The sequence below is a fragment of the Neoarius graeffei genome, chromosome 24 (assembly GCF_027579695.1).
Source record: "Neoarius graeffei isolate fNeoGra1 chromosome 24, fNeoGra1.pri, whole genome shotgun sequence".
In the NCBI taxonomy this organism is placed as follows: Eukaryota; Metazoa; Chordata; class Actinopteri; order Siluriformes; family Ariidae; genus Neoarius; species Neoarius graeffei.
Window position 1 is genome coordinate 9,293,800 of NC_083592.1, and position 22,254 is coordinate 9,316,053.

General features: G+C 43.1%; 1 protein-coding gene across 4 annotated transcripts; it reads right to left on the reverse strand.

Moving 5' to 3' along the window:
- Positions 1-3,211: 3,211 nt before the first annotated feature.
- Positions 3,212-21,639, reverse strand: LOC132872925 (endoplasmic reticulum aminopeptidase 1-like). 4 transcript variants are annotated; one of them, XM_060908053.1, is made up of 18 exons: positions 21,578-21,639; positions 20,738-21,249; positions 20,500-20,638; positions 20,192-20,326; positions 19,499-19,619; positions 19,133-19,287; positions 18,577-18,690; positions 17,658-17,789; positions 17,442-17,573; positions 17,195-17,352; positions 14,651-14,730; positions 12,470-12,653; positions 12,224-12,383; positions 11,916-12,100; positions 10,190-10,351; positions 9,959-10,099; positions 4,553-4,634; positions 3,212-4,475 (listed from the first exon to the last, which is right to left on the reverse strand). In XM_060908053.1, the coding sequence occupies exons 2-18, from the start codon at positions 21,235-21,237 to the stop codon at positions 4,290-4,292; spliced, it is 2,766 nt and encodes a 921-aa protein (XP_060764036.1). In that variant the 5' UTR covers positions 21,238-21,249; positions 21,578-21,639; the 3' UTR covers positions 3,212-4,289. The 4 variants fall into 4 exon arrangements, with proteins under 4 accessions (XP_060764036.1, XP_060764037.1, XP_060764038.1 ...); XM_060908054.1 differs by having other exon boundaries at positions 20,738-21,252; XM_060908055.1 differs by lacking the exon at positions 21,578-21,639 and adding an exon at positions 21,501-21,556.
- Between the last annotated feature and the right edge of the window lie 615 nt (positions 21,640-22,254).

Sequence of the window (22,254 nt, forward strand, 5' to 3'; positions counted from 1 at the left end):
GACAAAACGTTCCAGTGTAGACAAAGAAAGATCACTCAACTTTTGTGGCCTCTGTAACCTCTGGATATACACGCCATGTATCCCAGGCAGTCTTTTTACCACGACCACAGAATGAGGAAGTTGTGTCGCAGCCGGTGAAAGAATGAAATGCTAGAAGTGCGGGACAAGTGGAAGGACCCAGTGCAGCAGCCACCTTGTGAATGGCTATATAACAGAAATTGCTACCAGCTCCAAAGGCAATCCACATTATTATATACAGGGGTGATAGCGTTCCGGCACCGCGCCGGATTTCCGGCGTACCGTGGCTGGGGGGAAAAAAAAAAATCTAGTTCGCCCATTGTCCTAATTCGTGCCGTGACGGCACTTTTTTCCCGCTAGTTCCATATCATGCGAATTCCCTTTACTGTCTATCTGCGCATCTCAGAATGACACAGGACAATGGGCGAACTAGATTTATTTTTTTTTCTTCCCCAGCCACGGTACGCCGGAAATCCGGCGCGGCGCTGGAACGCTATCACCCCTGTATATATGATTTTTTCATGCCCAGTAACATGGAAAAACACATTTATTTTATATTTACGTCACATTTAGATGTTAAGATACAGCCTTTTCTAATTTCATGCATAGAAATGTGCCATCATGGAGGTCAATGACCTCTAGCTGACCCCAGAGGTCAAACTGAGAATGCCTCCACGTCTCAAATTAAAGCTTATGCCTTCAAGAACAAACTCTGAAAGTTTCATGCTTTTTTCATTTTGTGCACAATTCTTCTGATAATAAGAGCTTAACAGCCCCACTATAACTGAAACGTGTTAAATGATCTCAGATTGAAATATTGCAAGACTCTATTTGTTTTTAGTTTTGTTAAGGAAAACATGATGAAAGGTAACCACCGTGTTCTGCACATATCTATCTATCTATGTATCTCGCACACGCTACAGAGGAAGGCTGTCATGAACTGCCAGTTTCTCGTCTTGGGGGCTGGAAAAGATAACCATTTACTCCGGAATATCCTCGATAATCATCTGCCCTGTCATCCGACATATAAGAATCCCAATCACTATCTGAATTCTCTCCAAAACGTGATTCCATATCGAGACTGCTCTAACCACTGCTGCACACATGAACGAAACTGATACCTGGATTGTGACACATGACGTCACGCACCACTTCGGGATCTTCCGGTTCAGTCTTGGCAGATTCCGTGAAAATCAGTTGATCTTATTGATTTTCCATTAATTTATGGCCTTTTGGATCAGCTATGGTTCAAAACCACATGGTCACTCAACATGATGATTTGTTACTTTGTAGAAGGAAAAAGTGGGGTTTAGGGACGTTACATTCACTTGAGTGGAAGCACTAAACCTACCAGCATGCACTAACCCACTAACTTTAGTTCTCCTACCTGTGATAATTAATCCGTGCAGTCAGCTGGGTTTCTTACGGTGTTCAACACTTCTGTTCCGTCTCATTCCACTTTTAAATAGATTGGAATATGATGATCTTTTTCTCCATAGTTTTTATACCAACGTCTGCTCAACATTTCATGTAAATGGCTCTTAAAGTGCATATCCTGGACCAATTTTTTTTTATATGAAAGTATGTCCCTTTACATACTCATCCAGAAGGGTAATTTTGCACAAGGCCGTCTGTCTACAGCAGGAAAAAAAAACGCGTCTGGAAAAATCCCAAGGGAGTCTGGAGCCAGATTCATGATGTCATGTGTGGATCTGCCAGCAGGCTGCGAGAGCTTGTACGGTTTCAGTGCACAGCCTGTGTAGACCAAGTTTAGCAGCTAGCGATTTTGCATTGAAATATGGAATTGTCACCTGAGCGCAATGTTACTTCACCTTTGGATGAAGAATATAATGTCAGAATTATTTCTTACTCTGGCAATCGCTGATTTTCTTGGTCTTTTTCTCGGCTCTGCTTTGGTCCTTGGCTTCCGGGTAGCTCGCACGAAGTGCTCCCATTTCTCTCTCATTGTCCGGTCTTTTGGGAAACGATGAGTACTAATCCCATCAAGATTGGTGTTGCTACACCCTCCTACGATACATCTGTTAACCATTTTAATAATTACGTGATAACGTTGAAGAAATTTGCAGAAAACCACCAGGTCGTTTTCTCATAAACAAACCAGCGCTGACGGAGGATTCAGAGGGAGGCGTCCCGCACGCGACGTCACGGAAATCAATGTTTGCCGGGAAATCCAAACGCCAAGTTTTTTCAGAGGCGGACCAATTCACCTCAAATGGCTCGATTTCAACTGAATTTTTCTGGTATTGTGCAAGGTAAAAAAAAAAAAGTGCAGAGAATGCAGAATGTGACAGATATTTGACCAAAGTTTAATATAAAATAGGAGAATTACATTGATATCAGCACTTTAAAGTATGTATTTGTGTTCTGCACAAGGCCCCAACAGAATGTGATGATTTGCAAATGATGGAAACCCTATATTTCATTGAAAATAGTACAAAGATGACATATCAGATGGTGAAACTGAGAAATTTTGAATTTGATGTTAGCAATACGTTTCAGAAAAGTTGGGACAGGGGCAACAAGAGATACGCCCCAATTCTTTTTGCTGACATCAAATTCAAAATGAGCATATAGTTTTCAAATTTTGTTTGCACAGCGTCCCAACTTTTTCTCTGAGTTATTTACATATTTTGCTGATAATTTGATGAACTCTGGGACAGCTCTTAAACACAGCTGCAGTACACGCTCTCGTTTTGTGTGTGATGTTCCTGTATTTTAATACAGGATAAGAGGAAAATGTTCTGTTCCCATCTGTCCTGAGTGCAGTGATTTACAGATTCTCTCCTCTCAAGGTTGAAGCTGTGTGTAACGTCGTCTGTTCAGTGATCCTGCAACATGGAAATTTAATTTGATTTCTCACACAAGTAACAGGACAGTGTTATTTATCTAGCACTTTAACTCCAGCCATGCTGACCAAAGTGCTTTTATAGAGATGAATCAATTATAAAATCCTAAAATGTGCGAGCTGGATCAGCTGGGATTGTGTTGGAGGTTATACTCTCACTGAGCACTTTCTTTAAGTGAAGATTTTCCCTCTAGATGTGTGGTGTTGGGGTAAGAAGCCAGTTTGACTTCTGACTGGGAACCAGTAAAGTTTTATTATTATTATTTTTTTTTAGCTGTGGATCAATGGCATTGGCACAGATGTGTTTCAGTGACAGGAAGGACAGAGTCGAGTTTAAAAGGTGAGTTTTATTTCAAAATTTATATCTAATTCATAAATATTTCACTGAGATCTGCACAAAAATAGTTGAAATTAGGAATAGTACATTTGATGTACTCAAAAAAAAAAACCCTCTTATTTTGTATTGTACTATTGATTTTTGACCAGTAGATGGCGTTTTGAGCCATTTATATAAAAGTGATTGTCACCAACACCAGCAGTAATGTTTCATCACAGTCCAGTTATCATTTAGTTTGCAGCACCTCTTTCAGATGGAGGTTTTTCTCCCTACTTATTCAGAAACGGGTGCTAAAATAATGTTGTTGCCTTTAAAGGGGACACGCCATACACTTTCAGTTATTTGATATTATTCACCGAGGTGTGTGTAAAAACAGGCTGATTTTGCAGCTGTGCTTTGAAATATGTAATCAACTTCGCTCTGGTTAGCGAACATCTTTAAACAAGGACTCGGTCAGCCTCACCGCCAAGACGTGTGGAGTTGTAGTTAAACTCAGAGGTAAGTAATGACTTCTGAAGAGGAAAATAAAGGAGCCAAACACCGAACCAGTGCCATAACCAAGAGACTGTTCACCGGACATTTGGAAGAATCTGTAGACTCGGTTTTTCTTTTGTGCATCTTGGAACAGCACACTCGCGCTGAATAACTAGGGAAGACGGCTCCATTGTCTTGATTCAGATTGCGAGGGGTGGGGTTCCCAAAAGCCCTTTCTTTGTGCGGTGATGCTTTTGGGAACGCCGGCCCAGTACTATTTGACAAACTTCAAAAAACAGTTTTCCATGGCATGTCCTCTTTAAAGCCGTTGATTGATTGATTATTTTAGCAGCTTCTTAAATTCATAGTCAGTTTACAAAGTCCATGAGAGAACTTGGAAATAAGCGCTGCGACAAAATCAATAGAACAAAAACCCTTTAAAAAATCACACCAAATATTTAAACATGTTTCAAGTGTCCATATGAATCTTCTCCAAAAAGATTTTACTTCAGTGCGTGTCCTGTGAATCTCACACACACCCCTCACTTTTTTTTTTTTTTTGCAGGGGTTCAGGTCCTGGCTGATTCTAGATCTTCACAGGTCCGTGTGCAGGTCGTAGCGCTTCAGGGGTTCCGGATGGTTCTTATCCAGCCAGGCCTGCAGCAGTGGCAGGTTCTTGTTCATCCAGCGGATGTTCTCCTCTACGTTCTCCAGCGCCTGCTGGATGCACCTCAGCTCGGAGCCCGTCTCAGCACTCAGAGAGCCGAAGAAGCTGCGAATCTGATGGAGCAGAGACCCGAGGTGAGCTCATGTAGCACCTTACACAGCAGAACCTGGACACACGTTCTCATACATACCTCCTCCAGCTTCTCTCTGGTGGAGTACTGACTGGTCACGCCCGTCACCATGTGCGCCATGGAGGGGGAACCGAGGTCGAACCTAAAAGACAGAGGTCGTGCTGGAGGGTTATTGTTTTTTACCTTCTACAAAATGAACACTAGAAATATCCCCAGGTAGTATACACTCACTCTCCACTTTAATAGGATCAGCTGGGATTTTCTCTCACACCATTCTCCAGAGTTTACACAGAATGGTGTGAAAAACAAACATTGAGAGAGCGACAGTCCTGTGGGTGTAAAAGCCTTACCGAGGGGAGATCAGAGGAAAATGTGTCAGAGTAGTTGGAAGGACACAGTAGCTCAAAATCACTCGTTATATGACTGTGGTGAGCAGAGAAAGCATCTTGGAGTGCAGAAGACCACCTCAGGTTCCAGTCTTGTCAGCCAGGAACATGAACCTGAGGCTCCCATGAGCACAGACTCACCAAAACTGGATAATTAAAATAAAATCTGGTCTTTTTCCAATCTTCAGCTGTCCAGGTTGGGCGAGTCTGTGCTCGTGGTAGCTCAGCCACCTCAAGGCTTGACATGATGTGCGCTCTGGGATACTTTTCTGCTCATCAGGGTTGTAACAAGTGCTTATTTGAGTTACTATATCCTTAAACAATCGGGCCAGTTTCCTTTGATCAACAAGGCGTTTACACTCAGAACTGTCGCGCTCACAGTTTGTTTTTCGCACCATTCTGTGTAAACTCTAGAGAATCCGGTCAGGTGTACACTAGAGGTCCGCGCGGGTCGGATTTTTCAGTCCCGCTCCCGCCCGCAAATCCCACATGATGCAGGCGTTATTTCTCAGGAAAGTTCTTGTCTTGACACAGCGTGATGGTGCCCCGCCCCCTACTTTGAGTGGATTTGAGCATAAATATCTACAGCTCACGTTCATGTTTGTTATTATTTACCTTGTTTCTGAATTCAGCATGTAGTGTCTCTAATAATAATAATTAGTGCTGTCAAGCAATTAAAATATTTAATCGCAAATCGCACATTTTTATCACATGAGAAACCATTGTAATTCACTGATCAGCATAAAGTGAATGGGCTTGCTTTGTACCAATGGTGTTTTGTTTTTTATTGCAAAGCAGAGCTAGTAAGAGAAGTGAATTGATTTACTGCTTGAGTTAGTCTACAACTCTAATCAGAGAGACAGGTTACACAGTGACGGTAGGCTTGACTCAATGCTATCCCAGAAATCCTTCCTGTAATATGCAAATTTGGCCGCCTCTGATTGGACAGCCAAATTTGCATATTACAGGAAGGATTTCTGGAATAGCATTGAGTCAAGCCTACCGTCACTGTGTAACCTGTCTCTCTGATTAGAGTTGTAGACTAACGCAAGCAGTAAATCAATTCACTCATGGTTCTCTTGCTAGCTGGGTGTGAACTGCAAGTCATTAGAGTGATCAAAGGATTTCCCGTTAGGCTGATCAATGGCAAATTTAAGATGCCATTCCTCACTCAATCTGACTCTCTCTGCAAATTTAGGCATCTTAAAATGTTTTTATTAATGCCAAATAAAATATCCAGCACAAATTATATATGATAGACATTAATTTATAAATTTTATTTCAAACACGTTTTTAGTTAGTGGGACTGCAGCTTGCTCCCGCCCGCATATGTGCACTTCCGGTCCCGCCCGCAATGAGCTTTCAAAATTTGTCCCGCGGGACTTCCGCGGGAGTGCAGGGCTCTAGTGTACACATACTTTTGGCGAGATGTAGAACTCCTTGTGACCGAATATCTACTCGGGACCAAAACCAAGTCCAGTATGAAGTGAGAATGCTATACAGTGTAATCCGATGAGGAAATCAGGTGTTAAAGCGCTTGTTTTCACCACCGACAGGATCATACTGTTGTTAAGTGTCCGACGACATGAAACGGATCCCTACAGAGGTTTACCTCATGGACTGTTTCTACACTCACCGTTTTACCTTTCATGGATTTCCTGATGCTCACAAAAGAAGCCAAGTTCCAAAATAATGCCTGAGTATTTAGCAGATTACAACAATATGGACGAGGCATTTGATTGCCGTCCCTATTTATTTGAGCCAGAGTATAAACGAGCTCTGAGAAATTGGAGCACTCTGTACTCTTCATTCAATCCCAGTGAGACTTTAAATGTATTGGCTGTATAAATATTTAATCAACTACAGGCACTGAGTGTAGAGACAGTGTTTTGATTTCATAAAATCGATGATATGTTTATTTCTGTATTATCTCAAACGTTGTTTAATTTGAGGGGATTAAAGCAAATAATGTGCATGAAATCACTCGCTTTGCGCAGTCAGGCAGACAGAGGAAGTCCGTGTACTGACAGTTCAATCATTGTCGCTAAATGCCGATATTTATTAGTTTGGTCCTGTGTTTCCTTTTCTTCTCGCTTTCCGTTACTGTAGTGGGCTTTCACGTTTCAATTTGCCTGGGGCAAGTGAAACGAGCATATATTATGAACTAGCACCACAAAAAAAAAAAAAAAAAAGAGGCTTTTTGAGCTTTTATTTCAGTTCCTAAAAGCGTCCCTCACTACGTCTTGGCTGTTTTTTTTAGTCTCGGTTTCATTTACTGCTTTGCAAGTTATTTTCTATCCCCCCGCTGCTGTAGTACAGGACGCGTAATACTTATAGACCCCTTGTGCATGACGTCACACATCACGTGATAATTACAGCTGGGGTCAGATAGACACCGTCTTTTATGTAAGCAAGGCTTAATCTGGTTCATTTTTACTTGTTCAAACAGAGATAAAAGGTATTACCGTCTCCCCGCTATCAAGAACACGAAGAGAGGAGCTCAGCCTGAAAACTCCAGAGAAATTTATGATTGTATTTGTAAACTACAAAGTCGGAAGTGAGGATGGAAGGAGTTTGCTGAAGAATCTTGTTTTATTTTTTTTCTGCTCGCATTCGAGTTAGCTCCTTCATGAAAGCGTTTGATTTTCTTACAGGTGAAGCCGCTTCCTTATTCGACACAGAACAGATTCAGAGCAGAGAGAGCTGGAGCTTTGTTTCTTTTATCAGAGGAACACAGTCCTGTGCAAAATATTTATAGCTTGGGTTTAAAAAAAAAAAATCATCCACCTCGAGGTTTATAAAACACCCACAACCTACACATGGATGATTAAAAAAAAAAAAAATTCTCAAACAGTACTGTTCAAAGTCTTAGCACCCTATTGTTTTCTTTGTTATAGAGTCCAACACACCGAGCTTTACAACAGCTGCATGCATGTTGTAAGTACAACGCCACCGTCCTGTCTGAAGGCCTCTGCATGCTCTTGCGACAAGGCTTTCGCAGATAGCTTTTCGCAGACAGTTGTAATTTATCGTTGAGCGGGGAGTAATAGGCGTGCACGATGTTATTCACCATCACAACGCAAGGGGGCGCGAAATCGCTAGGAGTAGTTGGTGGGTGTGGTTAGTGGAGTGTTTATCCTCCGGTTACTTATAATGACTAGAACCGGAGTCATATAGATGTACGTACTTCCTCACTTGCTCAATCAACCGCTCTTCATGCTGCTCCATCTTCGCTCGTGTTTTTAAAAATGGCGGTCGTGAAAACAAACCAAACTGGGAAAGTAGGGAAGCGGAAGTGCGTGTACAGCGGATGTAGAGTGGACCAATCAGAGCCCTCTTGTCTGCGAGGCTTCTGCGGTGGTCACAATTTTTGGGAGGTGCACGCAGAGCATCTGCGAAGGTGGGGGGGCTACGCAGACGCTATCTGTGACACCGTCTACGAGGACTGCGTTGTCAGCATAAATTGGCCTTAAGAACTACAACTCCCATCAATTAACTTCCGCAGTGACCTACGTCACTTCCTCCATGATCCTATAAGTGACCCGGAAATCCGCCATACTTCCTCTTTTGGCGTGAGCTCAGCACACGGACACAAGGAGATCCGCTCCTCCGAGCACCCAAGATAAAGACGTCTTTCTCCCGAGGAAAAGAATTCAGCACGGTTTTTGTTCACCATTGGCCACGGTAGAACTACTTAAATCGTGCTGTCTCTCTCGGTTGAGCTACAGCCGGTTTGTTTGTCTATTATCAGTATCGTTACAACTGCCGCCCAAGCAGTTTAATTAAAAGTTAGAAACGACCGGATTCCTTCTAACTAAATCGCTGTGCACATTGTTGATCAGAGACTTTTCTTCACGAACGACAAGCGTCAGACCAAGAAATTCTCTGCGCCTTCCACGGAATCGACTCGCGTGCTCCTGTGGACTCCAAAAGTCTCAGAACACCTCTAGAAGCAAGATACTGAAGACAGACTGGCATTTTTGGGCACAAAGACTAGTCTTAGGAATTAGCTTTATGAAGTAGTGTGAATTTAAACTCAGGAATTGTTTGTGTACACTGCAGACACTTAGGGTGTTGAATTGATTATTGTTCTATTTGTGTTGATCTTTCAGTTGTTAATAGATAGGCTTTTGCATGCTCTTGCTATCCTTTCTAACCTTTAATTTCATTATTACACACATTTTGACCTCATCAAGATTTCAGTGGATTTAGTAATGCTATAAGCTAGTGGGTTAGCTACCACGGCTAACCCTTTGTTCTACAAAGAAACACGTGGTGACCCCTCCTCCACACACCTTGGATAACATTCCTTTGTCTTAGTTAGCAACCAAGGCTAGTCCTTTGTTCGGGCCACAAGGCCCCACACACACGCTCATCAAGTATATGACCATATCATATTTGAATGTATTCAGCTGCTATTATTCATTTTTATCTTTATAATAAATTCAATTAATTGTTAAACTGTGTCTGTGTTGCTTCCATATTCTTTGAAGTTATCCAATCTCAAAGAATTCCAAGGTGCATATGAGTTGTGTGATTCATTATTGCTGCATTGGTAGTGATTAAATAATTTGGAATATACCATAATTTAGCTGTTTGATTTATTATTAAGCACCAAAATTAAAGGTATTATTAATGAGACTGATTTAATGAGTGATCACTTAAGGCCAATTGCACCTACACTGTGAAATGGAAATAAATTGACGAAGGCAGGAAAAACTATCTTGGATAAAATTGTCTGTTACAAGTAATCTTCATTTTATGTTGTAATTCACAACTATTCTATGGTTTTCCTAATAAAAGAAAAAAAAAGTAGTACTCGCAAAATGGGGGAAAGCCCACCAGTATCTTGAATTGGGTCATGGTGAAGCAGGAACAAATAGCAGAGAATTTAGGGTCACGTGGAAATAAATTGTTCTATTTAAAAAAAAAAAAAACTAATAAAATTGGAAGTCTACGGTGCATCTTCTCTCAACTTAAGACTGACTTTACACCCTGACTTGCATTCAGCTGGTGGATCTAAACATCGGAGTGGGTGAAGGTGTTCTATTGCGTAGAGGGTGCAATATGTTCTACTCACTTCTTCAACAGCGAGTGCCAGTTTGCCCTCAGGAAGTCCCAGGCGTGTTTATAACCTTTCGGGTTCCTACTGATGGACACCACGACATATGGCAAGTCCTGAGTCTTCATCACCGAACCCTCCAAACTCTGCTCCATCATCCTACAGACATCGTTATAAAAGACGTTTGGACAGAATGCTAAAGATTAGACGTACTGCAACATTTTTTATCTCCCAATTGTAAAATCTCACGATTTCAGTTTGTGAGCGAGGGGAGTGATGGACAGGGCCGACTTGATCCGGCTCTTCAGAGACGTGTAGATCGTTTCACGATACTTCTCAAACAGGAAGTTCCATCCTTCCTCAGTGCGAGCCCCGACCGCAAACACCGCCAGGCTCACATCGTTAGGAAGACTGCAACAAGAGAAACATAACGCAAATGTACAATTATGTAAAGGTGCCTGATGAACAAGATACACACTCCATCTAATATCCTAAAGCACTACTGAGTTTGTCCTTCTGGAGAAAAAGGTAGATCCTCTATAGAAAGCGAAATCATCAAAAAAAAAAAAACATTTTGAGCGTTTTCAAGATGATGCAAAACTTTCTCCCTTGGGGATTCCTTCTTCAGCCCGTGCACTCCTTAAGGTTCACCACCAGCTTGGCTGGAGCTATGTAATGAGGCATGCTACATGCTCATGGAGCCAGTGTCTAAATTTCCTGGAAGTCTTAAGGGCTCTGCATGCTCTTGCGACAAGGCTTTCGCAGATAGCTTTTCGCAGACAGTTGTAATTTATCGTTGAGCGGGGAGTAATGGGCGTGCGCGATGTTATTCACCGCCACAACGCAAGAGGGCGCGAAATCGCTAGGAGTAGTTGGTGGGTGTGGTTAGTGGAGTGTTTATCCTCCAGTTACTTATAATGACTAGAACCGGAGTCGTATAGATGTACATATTTCCTCACTTGCTCGATCAACCGCTCTTCGTGCTGCTCCATCTTCGCTCGTGTTTTTAAAAATGGCGGTCATGAAAACAAACCAAACCGGGAAAGTAGGGAAGCGGAAGTGCGTGTACAGTGGATGTAGAGTGGACCAATCAGAGCCCTCTTGTCTGCGAGGCTGTCTGCGGTGGTCACAATTTTTGGGAGGTGCGCGCAGAGCGTCTGCGAAGGGGGGGGGGGGCTTCGTAGACGCCATCTGCGAGGACTGGGTTGTCAGCATAAATTGGCCTTTAGAGCAGCTGACCATCTGATAGAAGGCTTCGTGTGGCCCCTGTGGCAGACTTGGACAGTGATTTAGTGTCAACTCTGACCCAAACGCATCAGTCTAAAAACGCATGCCCACAGCAATAAACTGGCTTGGCATGCTTTGGTGACTGGATGAGTTCAAAGTGTTTGAACCATGGGCTTCTACCCAAAGTCATATTCACCCACTTTTGTTAATCAATTTATTGATCTTGCAGTATTTCCTGTGACTGGGAACCAGTTTTGAATTCCTTTCTATGCCCAGAACACACCCTGTGGTATTATTTGGTCTCGATGGCAACAATTCGCTCATCAGATCAGCTGTTACTGGCTAGTGGGTGATGGATGGGCGTGTTCACCTTGGCCTACCTGCAATGAGCGTCTCCACTTCATTAGTGTTACATGGAGACGTCAGAAGTAGTACTTTCTCCAGGGTTAAAATACTGTAGACACTCCCCATCCCTGGCTTTTACATCGCTAGTGTTACCCGTCATTGGGGTCCAGCACCGACCCGGTGGGAATTTGGTAAGAAGGTTCCAAGGAACAACAGTATTTATATAAAATACTACGTTACACATGACTTTGAAGGTTTGATCCTACATGCACACAAGAACATAATCCAGGTGATCCTCACCACCACATACCTTTTTGAATTAGTGGTTAACTAGTAGAGCCCGACTGTCTGTATAGATAAACCGATTATGCCTTTATACCCATCTACCGATATGACCTCTGACCTCATTTTGCCATCAGACTCCTTCCACTTGTTGAAGAGCTCGTTGGCGGTGGAGATGCAGGGCGGGTGACCCCTCACACATGCGAACAGGAGCAGATAACTGCGCAGCATTCTCTGAGACACCGACCCATCATCACTCCACACCTGCTGATCAATGAGCTTGCGGAACAGCTGCACGATGTAGCTCTGTGTGACAGCCACAGCACGTTTGGGATGAAAAATCTCCAAGATAGTCACCAGGACATGCAATACTGAGACGGAAGTCTGAAGGAGTCATGTTTTAAAACTTGTGCATGATCCATGACTGACCTTCATCTGGTGCTCCAGTGCCTCCAACGTGTCCCTCTTCTCCATCAGCTTGTAAAGTGGCACGAGCTCACTGAAGCCCTGCGTCACGGGCATGATCTCAGTCTCCCGGCTCAGATACAGCGACAGGTCCAGGGCTTTGTCCAGCGGCAGCTTCCCCACACTGTCCAACAGGGTGAAGGATTACTCAAAAGTGGAACATGCTACGTGTCTGAGGACAACTGACCAATCAGAACACAGGAAGCTCACCTGACCAACTGGAAGGCGTTGTTGATGAGACTGGCCCGGTCGTTGCTGCTCAGAGCCGTGTGGTTGTGATTGAGCAGAGTGATGAGGTCGTCCCAGCCCGAGCCCTCATAATGGACGATGTAATATCCGCTCATGTCCACGTTAAACTTGATCCAGTCCACTTCCTCAGGCAGGTACAGCACATCTGTCATTAAAATATCAGAGCTTTATTATTAAAGGAATAAACTGACCAAAAATGGACACACTTTGCCCTCTTTTAGCACTGGAGCTATGAGACTAATGCAACATAATAAATGTAAGCGAAGCTTAGCACTACCAGTTTAGCTTTGTACAAAGTGATGCGTGTAAATCTTCATCAAATATTTCTCAAGTAAGTTTCTTTGGCGCAGTTACATTTGTACCTAAACAGAGGAAATATTGGACTGTAAACGTGTCTTTGGCTGATCAGCTATGTACAAAACACACTAGGATATGCTGTTTTTGGAAAATAATCAAATTTGTGGCATGGAAGTAGCTCATATCACAACCCCCATGGTGCAGTGTTTTATTCCTTATACAACCCCGATTCCAAAAAAGTTGGGACAAAGTACAAATTGTAAATAAAAACAGAATGCAATAATTTACAAATCTCAAAAACTGATATTGTATTCACAATAGAACATAGACAACATATCAAATGTCGAAAGTGAGACATTTTGAAATTTCATGACAGCAACACATCTCAAAAGAGTTGGGACAGGGGCAATAAGAGGCTGGAAAAGTTAAAGGTACAAAAAAGGAACAGCTGGAGGACCAAATTGCAACTCATTAGGTCAATTACATGACTGGGTATAAAAAGAGCATCTTGGAGTGGCAGCGGCTCTCAGAAGTAAAGATGGGAAGAGGATCACCAATCCCCCTAATTCTGCACCGACAAATAGTGGAGCAATATCAGAAAGGAGTTCGACAGTGTAAAACTGCAAAGAGTTTGAACATATCATCATCTACAGTGCATAATATCATCAAAAGATTCAGAGAATCTGGAAGAATCTCTGTGCGTAAGGGTCAAGGCCGGAAAACCATACTGGGTGCCCGTGATCTTCGGGCCCTTAGACGGCACTGCATCACATGCAGGCATGCTTCTGTATTGGAAATCACAAAATGGGCTCAGGAATATTTCCAGAGAACATTATCTGTGAACATAATTCACCGTGCCATCCGCCGTTGCCAGCTAAAACTCTATAGTTCAAAGAAGAAGCCGTATCTAAACGTGATCCAGAAGCGCAGACGTCTTCTCTGGGCCAAGGCTCATTTAAAATGGACTGTGGCAAAGTGGAAAACTTCTGTGGTCAGACGAATCAAAATCTGAAGTTCTTTATGGAAATCAGGGACGCCGTGTCATTCGGACTAAAGAGGAGAAGGACGACCCGAATTGTTATCAGCACTCAGTTCAGAAGCCTGCATCTCTGATGGTATGGGGTTGCATTAGTGCATGTGGCATGGGCAGCTTACACATCTGGAAAGACACCATCAATACTGAAAGGTATATCCAGGTTCTAGAGCAACATACGCTCCCATCCAGACGACGTCTCTTTCAGGGAAGACCTTGCATTTTCCAACATGACAATGCCAAACCACATACTGCATCAATTACAACATCATGGCTGCGTAGAAGAAGGGTCCGGGTACTGAACTGGCCAGCCTGCAGTCCAGATCTTTCACCCATAGAAAACATTTGGCGCATCATAAAACGGAAGATACGACAAAAAAGACCTAAGACAGTTGAGCAACTAGAATCCTACATTAGACAAGAATGGGTTAACATTCCTATCCCTAAACTTGAGCAACTTGTCTCCTCAGTCCCCAGACGTTTACAGACTGTTGTAAAGAGAAAAGGGGATGTCTCACAGTGGGAAACATGGCCTTGTCCCAACTTTTTTGAGATGTGTTGTCATGAAATTTAAAATCACCTAATTTTTCTCTTTAAATGATACATTTTCTCAGTTTAAACATTTGATGTCATCTATGTTCTATTCTGAATAAAATATGGAATTTTGAAACTTCCACATCATTGCATTCCGTTTTTATTTACAACTTGTACTTTGTCCCAACTTTTTTGGAATCGGGGTTGTACATCAACTAACTTTATATACTCATCCATATCCCCCTCTCAGGAGCTTCACTGTGTGTGTGTACACACACCTGTCTTGGTCTTCAGCAGGAAGCGATGCACTGTGCTCGAGCTGCTGGTGATGTACGTCAGCGGAACGTGCCACACAAATCTGTTTCCAAAACAGGAACAGTGAGTAAACAGACACCACAAGCCTGAAGCTGTAACTCAGTGACATGAGCCGAAAGGGTTTCCTTCCAAAGCCACGCCCAAAAACACACACGTGCACTTCGTTGGTTCCCATCACAAAAGTTCCACAAGAACCCTGAACTATCCAAAGAACCACTGAGTACGAGGTGGCACTTTCTTCATTTACAGGTAAGCGGTGACGCCTTCTTGTTCTCACTGGCTGGAGTCTGAGGTGCTACAGAGAGCAGAGTTTCTCCTCAGAGAAGATACTTCACGGGGAACTGAAGGCAAATTTTTTTTTATTAAATATCGGAATGCATTTTTGATCGCTATTTTGTCGCTGCTATAGCAAGTTATGAGTGTTTGAAATATGCTCTGTAATACACAAGTCCATATGTCAAAGCAACGGCTGTAAACGAGATTCGTTGAGACCTGTGCGAGACATCGTAGGACGGGAGTAAAACGTACAGCGGAAATCAAAGTGACCGACGTCTGCCAACGTTCCCTCTGTCCGAAATCGCTCACTTGTTCCCTACTGCTTATACAATGAGCTCATTGGTAAAATGAAAAACCACTTTCGGACACTACTCCGTCGCGCTGGTATTTACATCATTACTGTCGCACAATTAAAATGTGCCCGATCAGTCGGCTGGTGGGTTTCAGAATAATAAATCCATATTATACTCAGCGCATTTCCCACATTAATCAATACAAAGTACCTGCAGCTTTCAGTTCTTTTAAATCAAGGCTGAATACTTTCTTCTTTGCCGCTGCCTTTTATTAAATCACATTCGAGACTTTTAATTTGATTTCTTTCAGCGCGACTGCAATGCATGATGGGATATATTGCTTTGGTTGGTGACCATCGTTGTACACTACTTTGAGTGCGCGATAAATAATCCTCACTAAGGTTTTGGACAGCACTACAGAATGGCGTCCCCACTATTTAGTGCCCTATATAGTGAATAGGCAGCGATTTCGGACACAGGGGTCGTCAAAAGACACGCACGCCCTCTTTCGAACGCTGACGTAATAAAGCCAGAAGTTTTGTTAGCAATCAGGAAAGTTTGGAAAAAGTAGGCAGTAATCGTCATTTAAACTAATTTTTGTACAATATTTCGTTTGGAAAACAGTTTTCAAAATGGCGGCACTGACACCTGGCTGACACGTCACATTTTGAAGTCTCGCGAAGATCGCGTGGATAAGCGACGCCTGCCGTGGACCAAACGAACTAAATTCAGACATGGCTAAAAAACCAAATAGGCCGGTAAGTACAATATTTAATTGCAATTAGTTACCAGTACGAGCAGGGGCGGTCCTGGGGGCGGTCCGACTGGGCAGCCGCCCGGGGCGGCACAAGTGCGGGCGCGAAAAAAAAAAAAAAACGGTCCCAAAAAAAAAAAAAGTTCCCCCCCAAAAAAAAACCCCGAAAAAAAAAAGACGGGTGGGGTGAACATTTTGGATGGGGAAGCCCAATACCAAAGTTGCGCAGGTGACGTCATCAGTGTGTGTGCCTAACTTGTCATAGCCCCATAATATGCACAATCCCGCCAGCGGAACGTTGTACTAGTCATCAAAAAGACTTTACTACCATAGTACTACACTACTATGACATTACACAGAGTCTTAAGTAATACATTACGACTTGATCATTGCCATTCTGGTAACAGCAAATTTATAACGGGCCGCGTCCGCGACGTACAACACACGACGAGAAATGTTTAAACGACCATGTAAAGCTGTTAGCATTCTGTTGGCTAATACAGAGACCAACGCGGGGGGCGGCACGAGCACGGGTGCGAAAAAAAAAAACGGTCCCAAAAAAAAGGTCCCCCCCCCCCCCCAAAAAAAAAAAATAAAACAAGACGGGCGAGGGGGGGGCCGGCAGGGGGTTTTGCCAAGGGAGTAAATCACTCTAGGATCGCCACTGAGTACGAGTCATGATATAAGGTTACTGAAACCGAAAAACACGTTAATTAAGAAATAAAGCAAGTTTAAAAATGACTTCAGTTCTCCTTTAACACTGCTGGAAGGTTAAAACTCCATAACTCGCCTTTTACACCAGCAGCTTAATCGTTACATGGTACATTATTTAAAACTATTACTCCGGCTGCAGTGACGTGTGCACACACATGTTCAACCGTAAGTATATAAAGGGGCTTGAAATGTTCTGAAGCAGTGAACTGCTGCACTAGCGGCTACCCTGTTAGACATTACAGGAAGAGACTCAGTGCCGTAATGAAAAAAAATAAACCTATACTCCATGCTCACGGGAGGTGTTATTCATTTCGCTGAAGGGTGCCAATAATTCTGGAGGGCACTGTAAACTCTTGGCTGGCGAAGAGAATGATATAAATAGTAGATTTGTGTCACGTTCCAAACAACAGGACCAATCAGTAACTTCATAACAGGTTTAGAGGACTGTGAGCTCTCAGTGCTGGCCTCACCCAGAGGTTTGGGACGAGTCGTCGCCCTTCAGGTATCGCTCCTGACTCAGGCGCACTTCACGACCTCTGACCTCCACCGTGATGAGCGGGAAGCCTTCCTGCAGGGTCCACGTGTCCATCATCGCCCTGACGTCCACCTCGTCTTCAGAGTGCTGCTTCTGAGAGAACCAAACACACACACACAGTTTTACACAGTTTAAATCTGTACTGATATTTAGGTTTTTGTTTCACACCAGCGTGAACTCACAGCGGTCAGACTCTCCCACAGGTGTGTGTTGACGGTGTTCTGGTAGCTGTAGCGTTTCAGGTAGGCAACGATCCCCATCTTAAAGTCTTCAGGGCTCAGGAACTCCCTCAGCATGTGCAGGATGCACGCACCCTGACAAACCACACACACACTTTATATATGCACAAGTGTTTTCCAACTCTGGGACTAAAACACAACACTAATCTGCTGTCGAACCTTGTCGTAAGACACGTCATCGAACATCTCCCGGATCTGAGCCGGGTTCTCTACGGGGGTGGACACGGGGTGAGAGGAGCTTAAACTGTCCACCTCCATCGCCTCGAAACACTTCTCAAGGAAATAGTCCTCCTGCGGAACACAGCGTGTACGTATGATTCAAGGAACATCACTTTTATTATTTCACATTTAATTCCCAGGCTTTTTTTTTTTTTTAAAAGCAGTTTGTTGTGTCATGTTGAAGAATCTGAAATCTCTAACAAGAGGCCATCATAGGAAGAGACCGAGGTTTATTATAAACATGTACGATTAACCTGTACACTTTATTTTCTAATAAAACACCCTTTGAATTAGAGAAGTGTTTATTCAGTCTGATTCTGTTGAGTTACTGTTCACTTTTTTTTTTTTAGAACGACTCACATTTCATTTAGCTTCACTGAAGTGCTTTGAATAAATCAATTTAAAAGAATCATTTTGAATGAATCTTTTACAATAACCCTAATGAAGGAATCACTGTGAATGAATCTTTTAATTAATTGTACTGAAGGAATTCATAAATGAGTATTTTTGAACTAAAGGAATCATTTTGAATGATTTTTTTTTTTGGTAATAACCCTACTGAAAGAATCACTATGAAGCTTTTTGAATCAACTGTATTGAAGGAATCGTTTTGAATGAATCACTTCGATTTAATCTTTTAAAATAATCGTTCTGAAGGGAACGTATTTCCTGAGTCAGGCCTGTAATGATCTCTGCCAAGTTTCCCAAAAGCATCGTAGCACAATGAACACTCACTCTCTCCCTCCTAGTTAAGATGCTCTTCGTGTTAAGAGGCTTTTGGGAAACCCAGCACTCTGTGATAATTGAATAGATGGTAGAGTTTGTGTTAATTTTGTGGTTTAAAAAAAGAACGACTCACCACTTGCAGCTCGGGGTTGGTGATGTTCACAGACACGAACTCCATGAACTTAGCGAAGCCCTCGTTCAGCCAGAGATCGTTCCACCACTGCATCGTCACCAGATTACCGAACCACTGCAGAGGAGATGCGACAACACAGATATATGAGAGAGAGAGATCCTGAGTTCCTCACTGCTTCTCCAAAGTTCTACATGAAACTACTTTTTTCCCCCAGAACAACCATTTCAAAGCCTTTTGATTTAAAAAAAAAAAAAAATTACTAATAAAGATATACCTGAGCATCCTTCACTAACCGTTGTAGAAACAGCTTTCAATCAAAAGCTTTGACATTATTGTGTACTCAACTTTTACTCGCCGGCATCTACACTGGAAGCTTCTTTAGAGTTATATATTCACACACAAGGACGGGTGACAAGTTAAAGGAAAAACCATCGCAAGGCTTCGAGGCTCCAGAACACCATTCTTCTCAAACTGAACCTCATGTCCCCTCAGCTGGTGGAGCCTCGGGGTCTGTAGAAGAAAAGCTCCTCATGTGAACATGTAGAAGGTATTAAACCTGATGTGCGAGCTCGTGTGCGATGATCATGGTGATGCCCAGCTTGTCGGAGGCTGAGGACTTGTGGGGGTCGAAGAACAGAGCTGTTTCCCTGTAGGTGGTCAAACCCCAGTTCTCCATCGCGCCTGACTGGAAGTCCGGGATGGCAGCCAGATCTGAGAGGAAACGATGAAAGACAGTGTGTCGTACATCGCTATAGAGTTGTATGATGTTTGTTATTTTTCCATCGTAGTGCTCAGATGATGAGCTGCTGTGCTTTAGATTTTAAACTAAGCTCATGATGATGTAGGAAACTCATCACCGCCAGTCAATTAGTACCAGATTCTTAAACCAGTAAACCCAGTGAGATGTGTACCAGATGTTCACCTTGTTTAGGTAGAGGATAGGGAATGTCGAAGTAATCATCGTAGAAGTCCAACAGCCTCACTGCAGCGTCCAGAGCAAACTCGGCCTGGTTTATCTTCTCGGGGACAGCGTAGACCGAGATCTGACACAACAGCACAGACGAACAGATGAATAAAAAATAATAATAAATCGAGAGGTCAGAAAAACGTGCACATGGTTTATTTTCTTCAGGATTTTTAGCCGAGACTCGGAGGAGTTTCCACACATGACCTTATTATGAGTAAAGACACTATCATCATCAGTACGACACCACCATCCGAGGAACTCCTAACGGGAATCAAATCATTTGACTCGGCTCATCAACAAGAGTCGACTCTTTTTCACTTTCAGCTCCTTGACGTTTCTCCACGGATGTCTACGTCCTGATTAACAATATATTAAACTTCACGTTGTTTTGTTGTTGTGCTGCACTGTCTCTGTGTTTAACATTCATTAAATTAAATTCAAAGACGACTCATTTGATTCTTCACCGACATGCCAAAAGAGTCGATTCCTTCACAAACGACACAGCGCTCTGTGGGTGTGTTCTCTTTACGCCAATTAACCAACACTCAGGCACAGCTTTATTTACTGCATCGTTCACACGAACTAAACAAAAAGATTCAGTCTCTGTAGAAAACCTTCATGAAGCTCGGAGTGAAAATCCGTTCTGACCTCGACTCCATGCTGAGTGTGTTTGCTGATGGACAGGAAGTCGCACACGATGAAGGCCACCAGGTACGTGCTCATCTTCACAGTCGCGTCAAACTGATCCTCAAACAGACCTCCTGGGAGAGCCAGCGTCCTCAGCTGAGACAGGGACGAGACGAGACGAGACACAAGAGACAGACCAATGAGTCATCCAAATATCACCAGGTGTTTGAAGATGCTTTTTAAAATAAACATTGACCATTTTGCGTCTGTATTTGAATCCTCCAGACATTAAGATCAGAGCGATGAACTGTACGGTGTCTGAACGTTACCTTGGGCATGTTGGAGATGGCGATGTGTCTGCTCTCTCGGCGAATGTGAATAGAGAAGTTGGCTTTGAATGCAGGTTCATCGAAACAAGGGAACGCTGCTCGCGCGCTCGTCGGCTCAAACTGAGTGGAGGCCAACACCCTGTCAATACACACATCAATAAAGTGGGAAATTAGTGAAAAATTTTTCTACTATGGGGTTCAGACATGTCCATAGATCTCCCCATGATTGGTTCCTCACCGTTCCTCTCCATCGCTGGTGCGGTACGTGCTTTTATAAAACCCGTGGAAGCTCTCAGACAGTTTGGCTGCAAACTCCAGCTCGATGACGTACACAGCTCCCTTCCTCAGCACCATGTGTTCGCTGACGAGCGCGATCTGCTGGTAGGCCGGATACTCCAGAACCCTGAGAGCCTGGCTCTGACCTTCAGCCAAGTCCCGGAGACCAGCCCTGGAGATGTTGAGCTCCTTGCTGTGGAGGACGACGGTGTGCGTGTCCTGGAGGACGTCCACTCGGATCTTCACGTTCCCTGTGAAGTCGAGGCTGGTGAGGTTGGGGTGGATGAGGAGAGTGTAATGGAACGGAGAGACGGTCTGAGGAAGCCTCATCTTGTTCCAGGGGAACGTCTCTCCACTGGTCGATTTTGGAAAAGAGGACTCGCTTTCTTTTCTGGTTTGTGTCACCGCAGTCCAAGACGATGACACGAAGAACAAACACAGGAGGAGAACCAGGAGGGACATGTTCTCCAGGAACTGCTGAGAAACAGGAAATGGAAACAAATCAACAACATTTGAAATAATCTTACAAATAAATCTTACACTCGAGTTCAAATTACAACTCTGAGCCTGAAACACCATCAGTGTTTTTATATTTATGATGTTTAACACTTATTTGCTGATTCCTGAAGGTTTCTGATTCATTTCTTGTCACATTTCATCCACAAGCCCTGGCTGTACACGGACACAATAACACTGCAAAATCCCTCCGTTTAGAAAACACACACAGTCTCACACTCTCCTGGTTTGCAGCTTAAGCCTCATGAGCTTCTGTTTCACAGCTCGGTCATTAATATTTACTCACAGTGACTCTGCGCTGAAACAAACCGCTCACAGTCCGGGAGAGTGAAAGTGAAACAAACCGCAGTGCATCATGGGAAACTCGCACAATTTAAAAAACAAACACCTCAAATCATCCACAGTTACAGCTCACACACCAAAACTATGAAACTGAAACTTCACGACATAAAAACAAAAAATATATAAAGTGAAATGTCACTCGATGTTAATCAATGCTATGCGCAAACAGAGCGCAGACACCACCGCGCGAACAAACCGGCGGCCATGATGGATTTCAAAATAAAAGCCCAGGACCTTTAACTGTGAAGAAAACCGTGAACAGCACTTTCTCTGGAAAGGAAAATGTAAAAAAAAAACGCTAGTTACTTGTTTACTTACTTGATTACTTGCTTATTTATATAGTTACATATTTAGTTATATTCCAATTTATGTACTTATTGACTCGAAAGCGGCGCGTCACTCGATGTTAATCAGTGCTATGCGCAAACAGAGCGCAGACACCACCGCGCGAACAAACCGGCGGCCATGATGGATTTCAAAATAAAAGTCCAGGACCTTTAACCGTGAGGAAAACCTCTGTCAAGAAAATAAATAAATAAAACCAAAGTAGTTACCCGTTTACTTACGCATTTACTTTATTTATGTACTTATTTGGCTCTTAATTGATGTACTTCATTGTTT